The 8,381-nt window shown below is 35.6% G+C and overlaps 1 protein-coding gene across 1 annotated transcript; it reads left to right on the forward strand.

Annotated features, from left to right (window-relative positions):
- The first annotated feature begins 2,074 nt into the window (after positions 1-2,074).
- On the forward strand, positions 2,075-4,144 carry LOC100021845 (olfactory receptor 1030-like). The gene has a single exon (XM_001367868.3). It carries the CDS (start codon positions 2,569-2,571, stop codon positions 3,505-3,507), a length of 939 nt encoding a protein of 312 aa, XP_001367905.2. The 5' UTR covers positions 2,075-2,568; the 3' UTR covers positions 3,508-4,144.
- Positions 4,145-8,381: the final 4,237 nt, after the last annotated feature.

An 8,381-nucleotide genomic window follows, 5' to 3' on the forward strand; every position in this document is an offset into this window, starting at 1 on the left:
ATTTTCTGGAAAATAAAAGTTGGTTGGAAATTCTTCTATATTTTCTGTGGAAGAAGTATCTCATTTTAGATTGAATAAAATAATTACCATAATCATCATTATCATAATTTTCTGCTTGACAGCCTTGTGAAGTAGATTGTGCTAATATTATCTCCATTTTTCAGAGAACTAAACTGAAGTTCAGAGAAGATAACTAACTCCAGATCACACAGCTAGTAAATGTCAGAAGGGACTGACTCAGTGACTATTGTGTGATTGGCTGATTGAATGAAAAAATAGTTTTTAAAATGGACATGAAAATTTTATCAACTTTCACATGTTTCACATGCATATAGTTAACCAATTTGGTCAAATTCTCCTTGTCTCCAAGTTTAGTAAAATATGCTTTTTAATATTAGTGCCAAAGAACAGAGATATTGCATTCTAAACTTAGCTATAATTCTGGAAGAAATATACTTTGCTGCAGCAGCCTATGAGAAGAGGGAAATGGTTTTGGCTTATATTATAGAAAATGTATTTAATATAGAAGAGAAATCCAAGGAAATTATTTATGTTGAAGAGAGGTGAAATGACTTTCCTAGACTCACAATTTAAGCCATCAGTAGAGGTAGGATTTGAAGCTTGATCTTCCGAACTTGAAACCTGACATTCTGTTTATCATGTCAAACTATCACGTTTTCTTGGATTTCAATGGCATAAAATGAATAATATATACCCTGAGGAATTTTTAAATAAAAATATTTAAAGAACATTATACAAAGTAAAATCCTTCATTTCAAAGTCTCTGAATATCTCGTGATTTTTTTTAGAAAAGCTATTCGTATAAGCAAAAAATAACGAAATAAAACTAAGCTCCATTGACCATAAACAACACGTGCCTGAAGAACAGTTGGCTAAGATTATTTAGAAAGATATTTCCTGTTTCCTATTATACAATCGGGCCATTTTTCTTCATTTCTCATGGTCCAGAATTTTTGCCAGTATATGCTTAGAAACTCACAAGCCGCTTTCTGTGCCTGTTTTGAATGAAACTTGTAAATGAAGCCTCCATCTAGTAGTAAAATTACAAGGATAATTAGCTAGCAAAAACATAATTATTCTTTCTCAGCAAAAATTTAAATTTAATTCAATCAACATTTTGCAATCACCTACCTGATATTTGAAAGGCTTTGTGTTGCCTTCTGAAGGAGATATAAAAGGTTTTTTTAAGCTATTATGTTCTATTCCTTAGGATCTTACAGCCCACTAAGAACATGAGGACAAGATATATATAATAGAAGTTTAAAATAAAATTAAGCGCATAAGAGAAGCGGCAGCAACATTGAAGAAAGAAGGTGCCCTTTGCAATAAAACTCACTAGTTATGGAACTTTGGGCAAATTACTTGGCCCTTTTGTGTCTCAGTTTATTCATCTGAAGAATAGTAATAACATTTATTTATATTACTTACCTCACAGCATTGTGAAGAAAGTGATTGTAAAACTTAGTGACCCATATAAATGAGTTATTAATTTTAATAAAAATTCAAGGAATATAGAATAAGCCAAACAGAATGGCTTGAGAAATTGGGGAATCAAGGAGACTTCAAAGAGGAAATGGCACCTGATCTGATCCCTGAACAAATAACAGATTTCCACAGGGTAAAGATGAGAAGAGAGTCTATTCCAGATATAGGTAATAGATTGTATTACCTATAGGAGACATAGGAGAGGACAAGATAATCTTGGCAAATGGTAAGTAATCGAATTTAGGACAAAGAAGGGTAGTATGGAGTTAAACTGGAAATGTAAATTAGAGAGAGGTTTTGGACAGATTATGCCCTTAGTTACAATATTTATATTTTCTTCAGTTAGCAATAGAAACCTCGAAAAGACTTTTGATAAATTCTGATCTCTGATCTATGTATTAAGATTTCTTTGGCAGTGTATAATGGAGATTTCGAGCCCTTGGACTTCATCCCCCAGAAGTCCCTTAGACTTTTCAAAAAACCTTTTTTCCTGAGTTCCTGCATTTTGTGTGATTGTATTTAGGTGGCTATTACTCCTCCTCTTTTTTTTTTTGGACCTGTGACCTGGCTGTATTCAGGCAGTTCTTTTGCCCTAGTTATTATTAATAAAACTTTTAAAATAAAATAGTTATTGAATATTAATTTTAAAACTCACAGAAGCACATGATAAGTTCATTGAAGGAAGAGAAACAAGTGAACTTTTCTGAAGGATATCTAGGTAGAATGTGGCATATTGGATTGAGATGTAGCCTGGTTCCAAAGATGTGGGCTAAAAATCCTGCTTCTGACACATCCAGGCTATATGAGCCTGAGCATATTATTTAAATTCTCAGTGCTTTAGGCAATTCTCTGACTATAAATTGGGCTTCCCTCTACCAGTTCCTACAATTGAAGAATGAGTTTTGGGATTAAGGGATGATGGAACTATCTTTCAATCTTTAGCTTATGCAACTGATATAGCATGAAAAAGTAAGCTTTTTTCACATCTTTTGCCATCTGATAGAATGTATTTAAAGATAAATTCTTTCTTTTTGGGCAATAGAAAAAAGTTGCAGAAAAAAAATGGCCCGAGGAAATCGTACCACTGTGACGGAATTTGTCCTCATGGGATTCACAGATCGTCCAGAGCTTCAGGTTCCCCTCTTTGTAGTGTTCCTAGCTATTTACCTTATCACTCTCATTGGGAACCTTGGAATGATTCTCCTAATCAAGCTTGATTCAAGACTTCATGTTCCCATGTATTATTTTCTTAGCCACCTTGCCTTCATTGATCTCTGTTACTCATCTTCCATTGGGCCCAAGATGCTACAAAATTTAATCGTGAAGAAGAAAACTATTTCCTTCTCTGGATGCTTCGCACAGCTGTACTTCTCGAGTGCTTTTGCCACAACAGAGTGCTTCCTCTTGGCCACTATGGCCTATGACCGTTACATGGCTATTTGCAACCCTCTGATTTATACAGCCATTATGACCAAAAGGGTATGCAGTGAGTTGGTGATTGGTGTCTATACCTATGGTTTCCTGAACTCAGTAATACAGACTATTCTAACTTTCCAGCTATCCTTCTGTGATTCCAACATCATCCATCACTTCTACTGTGCAGACCCTCCCCTCCTGGCCCTGTCCTGTTCAGATACTCACTCTAAGGAGAAACAGCTCTTGATCTTCTCTGCTCTGAATCTCACTAGTTCCCTTCTGACCGTTCTTGTTTCCTACATTTGCATCCTGGTTTCCATCCTGAAGATCCGTTCTTCGGAGGGTAAGTGCAAAGCCTTCTCCACGTGTGCCTCCCACCTGACCGTGGTCATCATATTCTATGGGACTCTCTTCTTCATGTATCTCTGGCAACCAAAAGCAGGAAATTCCTGGAAATACAACAAAGTGGTTTCTGTGTTTTATAGCCTTGTCATTCCTATGCTAAACCCACTGATCTATAGCCTCAGGAATACAGAAGTGAAGGATACCCTGAGAAAAATCCTGGAGGGTAAAAGATCACAGTGAATGCACATGGAGAAAGTAGGTCTACATAACAGATTTAATTGACACTGTGACCCCAGTTGGATGTAAGCTCTGAGAGACCAGGAAAGCTTCATGTTTAGATTTGTATCCCCAACACTTAGTACTATTCTTTGCACTTAGTGGTTCCTAAAAATGTTTGATGGACAATTTGCAGAGCAATTGCTAAGAAATAAGAGGACCAGTGGTAGTTGTATCTCAGCAACCAAAATAACAAGACCTCTGATTCTGTAACAAGTAGTCTATTCAGTTATATAGATAATCTCTTCTCTTCAAAAGACTCAAAGGTTTAGAGGTCCTCAATATAAGCAATACCTATTTCTTGTTAAAAAGAGATAGTCAGAATTGAACCCAGGACCTTAGGTCTCTAGTTCTGTGTAACTCCTGTCCGTGTCTTCCCATAAATCTTCCATAGGAAATCCACCCTTTGAGCTAGAGGGCTGCTTTTCAGATCTCTTAAGATTACATGGATCCACATGAAGGCTTTTCTGATGTTATCCCTTGCTCTGTTGATTTATGCCTCTCACTATTCCTTTCCCAGTTTTACATCTCATTTAAAATATTTTAAGCTATTTCTCAAATGTAATTTTTGTTGACTGCCTATTTTTGTCCACCATGAATCTTTCTATTGCCCTTCAGTTGACCTATAATTTGAATTCTTCATATAGTGGTCTTCCATGAATAACAGGAACATACACTCATTGGAAGAAGATTGGTGTTAATAAAGTAAATTTTTCTTTCAGAGAAAGCTTAGGGGTCATTAGAAGTATCGTCCAATTTCTTAAATGCAATACAGTTTACTATCCACTTTCTTCTGCATTCTGAGCTTCTTGTATATTCTATCTATAGTTTATGTATAAAATACATAGTAGACAGAGCCTTACCCATAGTAGATGTTTAATAAATATGTGCAAAGGAATTTAAATTTAATTTAATAAAAGTAATCAACTCTATGAACTCTCCATCTAATCACATATTATGGTCTGGACAATAGACAATCTTAATAAACTTGTTTTTTTCTATGCAGATAGTTAAGTCCAGCCCTTTTGAGATATTAGGGATCATACAACCACTGAGGGTTTGTATCTAATAGGACCTCCTTATTTAGCAGAGAAAATTGAGTCACCAAAGATGTAAAGTGACTTACCAAGGTCACACAGCTAAATGGTAGTTGGGATCATGATAGAGGTCACCTAATTCCTACAACAGTGCTCTTTCAACCATACCAAACTAGAATTCTAATGACAAACTTTTTTTTTCAATTTACAACCAGTTGGTTCCAAAATTTAACCTGTGATTCAGTCACTTACAATTAGGATTATATTGGGGGAGGGGGTTCCCCTAAGATCATTATTAAACATTGTATTTTAGTTCTTAAGCTTGGTGATGAAATACTTTGTTATCCCATAATGCATTATTAATATGATATATTCTCAGTGAAAAGCAGTAGAAAACAATACTATTGCAATACAGGTGATTAGACAAACTAGAAATGTAATATAATTAAATACAAATTTATTTTAAATGCTCAAGATTATGTATATTAAAATATACTAAATTAAAAGATGAGAAGAAAGTTGATGGCTATTTTTGTATGATAAAATTTGAGATTTCTGTGCACTTTTCAATGTCTTTGGAGGTTTATGATCTTTAAAATTTTCATGGCTAATTTCACTGAAGAAAATATAGTTTTTTTTCTTACTAAATACAGAAGCAGGGCAGGACGATCATGCCTATCTTTACTATAAATTCAGTCATAATTAAGAGGCTTTTTTAGGTTTGATTTTGTTTGTTTCCTGATGAGACACAGAGAGTAGCAAGCAGCATTAGGGGAGAAGAGGGAAAGCAAGTTTCCTGTCAGAAATAGGCAAAAGTTGAAAATTAAGGAGGAAAGAGACCGAAATGAGGAAAGACCTCTGGCACAGTGAATAGATGCTTTACAAAGGATTTTGAGGCATTTTTAGGTGACAATTGTGCAGCATGAGAAATATCTCCATATTTGGCAACAATGTAGAATACTCACACTAATGAAATCATAGATGCACCAAAATGTCAGAGCCCCCAAATACGTGCAATACAGAGAGGGAGAAATGGAAAGAGCCCAAGTTAATTGGATAACAACCTCAATTCTCTACTTCATTTTGTCTTGTTAAACTAGCTAGACTTACCTCCAGGAATATTTTCTTTTTTTAAGTCAGTTGATTGGGTGCCGTTGCATGTGTATGTTGGGAGGGGGTGAACTACTGCACTTTGCATGTCATTGGTACTATAATAAAGGGACCTTGAAGTCAACTGAATTGAAAGGGGGAAATCTAAAAGGCTGACTTCTCAAATCAGTTTTGTTTTAATGTTTTCAGACACGTAAAGCATCTGCAAATTACTAATGTTATACATTACGATGAGTAGTGTGGGTGGCTTTAGGCATTACAATTTATAGGTTAGAGATAATTCCATTCATAATATAATTTTAAGAAACATTGTAATAGTGTGACAAGAGCTTTGGATTCAGATTCAGAAACCCTGGACTTTCTTCTAGGATTTGACGCTGTGGAGAAGACATGAACTTCTTGGATCCTTAGTTTCTACATTTGTCTAATGAGGATGATAATTCTACTGTACTACCTACCTCATAGGCTTGTCGTGTGTAAAGCATTTTGGTCATTGTAAAGCACTTTATGAATGTGAGCTTCTTACTGTTAGGTTCATTATTCAATAAAATAAACAAAAATTCTCTGTATCTTTTTCTTGGAAAATTATATGTCTTGACCCTTAACTGTAAGTCTCTCCCTCTTCTGTCTTTCTCTATCTCTATCTCTATTTCTCTTTCTTTCCCTAGCTTTGTCTTTGTCTCTTCTCTCTCTTTATCTCTAGCTCTGCTTCTATTTATCTCTATTTCTGTTGGTCTATTTCTCAAATTATTTAATAATCAACTCTATGCATATGACTCCCTGATCTATATATATTTATATACAGTCCTAGTATGTATCCTGAGTTCTAGGTCTGTGTCGCTAAGTGTCAATCTGTCAGACAGTCCCAACAAATGTCCCTTAATCACCTCAAACTCAAAATGCCTCACATATACCCTATTATCATTGCTCTTAAACCGATTCCTTTTCCCCACCCCTCCATTCAGGACAATTACTTTGATATTCAAGCTGTGGGACTGAAAAAAATCACCTGATTTAGAAAAAAATCTGTTGGGGTTTTTTAACTTTAAAAAATATTGCTTCAGTCCAAAAATCAAAGATTATCAGGGTTGGTAAGGACCACAGAGACATTAACCCATATCTGAACAAGGATTTCTCTTCAACATACCAGAAAAATAGTCACTTAGCCTTAAATCAAGCACTAAAGCAAAAATCAACCCATTTTCAGTCTCTAGGTTACAAATAAATATTTGAATTTTAAGATGACACTTAAAACTTTCCTGTTTTGGTTAGGAGTATATATTTTATATATGTTTTGTATCTACTTATAGGTATATATTGTCTCCTCTTAATACTGTAAGGTCTTTGGAGGTAGAGATCTTTCTTGTGTGTCTTTGTATGTTCACACAAGAAAGGTATCTCCTCCATCTAGTCACCGAGTAATCTTTGACTCTCCATCATCCCCATTATCCAAGCAGTGGTCAAATATCCTAAGCCCTTCATGGAGCTTCTCCAGTGTATCACATTATATCCACTCCAATGGCACCACCCCATTTCAGGTCCTTATAAACCTCTCACCTGGACCAAAATGAAATAACCTCCTAATCAGTCTCACCTCTCTTCAGTGGATATCCTTCAAAGCTGCCAGAACCATATTTCTAACTCGCACATCAAATATTGTTACTCCCCTGCTCAAGATTTTCAGTATCTCCTCATTGCCTCATGACCTCAAATACAATCTCTTCTCTTAGTACTTGAAGTCCTTCATCATTTGGCTCTAGCCTACCTTTCCAGACTAATCACACATTATTCCAATTCATGGATTCTCTGGTCCAGCCACCCTGGCCTGATCTGTGTCCTTCACACGCAACCCCCCACATTCCATCCCTGTGTCTCTGTAGAAGTTGTCACTCATGTCTGGAATACATTGCCTCTTCATTTTCTTCTTTGAAGTCCCTGCCTTTCTTCAAAGTTCAGTTCAGGTGCTACCTTTGAAATTAAACCTTTTCTGATTCTCCCATATATTGGTGCATATCCCTCAAAATCACCTGGTATTTATCTTATATTTTCTTTTTATACACCTTGTATCTACTTAGATGTATATGTGCTGTCTCTTATATGTTGTAAACTCATTGGAAGCAGACAAGAGTTTTTTTGTTGTTTCTGTATTTTATCGCAGAATATGACATATAGTGGGTGCTTTATAAATGATTGTTGATTGACTAAATATTTTTGTGTTGCTATAATAATGGAACTTAAAATTTTGGAGTTTCCAAAAAAAATACAGTGCTGTGTATATCTCACGTGGAAGACACCACTCAACCCTCAGGGCAGTTTAACAAAGAAAGGCAGTCCAAGTTCTATTCAGTATGTTTCATCCACTAAAACTATACATAAACTCAGCTGAGCAGCTGGAGGACAGTATTGGTTCAAATCAAAGGCATTCAGTGAAACAACATAATAAGAAAAGTAGCAATAAAACATTTCCCCATAAATTTGGGACATGATCTCCCCACCACACACACAGGGTAGAAAAGTACTGGGAAAATATGTAGAGAGATAGGAAATAAATATGGCCATGGTACATAAATGATGGAATGTGCATGTCAAGAACAAATATAGTCATGATGGTTGTGTGGAGGTAACATGTGTGGCCAGGACACACATTCATTTAGGGGAGTAAGTGGGGAACACGTGTTACCAGAATGCATT

Source organism: Monodelphis domestica, chromosome 6 (assembly GCF_027887165.1).
Source record: "Monodelphis domestica isolate mMonDom1 chromosome 6, mMonDom1.pri, whole genome shotgun sequence".
In the NCBI taxonomy this organism is placed as follows: Eukaryota; Metazoa; Chordata; class Mammalia; order Didelphimorphia; family Didelphidae; genus Monodelphis; species Monodelphis domestica.

Coding starts and splice junctions, on each gene's coding strand:
- LOC100021845 (XM_001367868.3), top strand. CDS start 2,569: ATGGCCCGAGGAAATCGTACCACTGTGACGGAATTTGTCCTCATGGGA.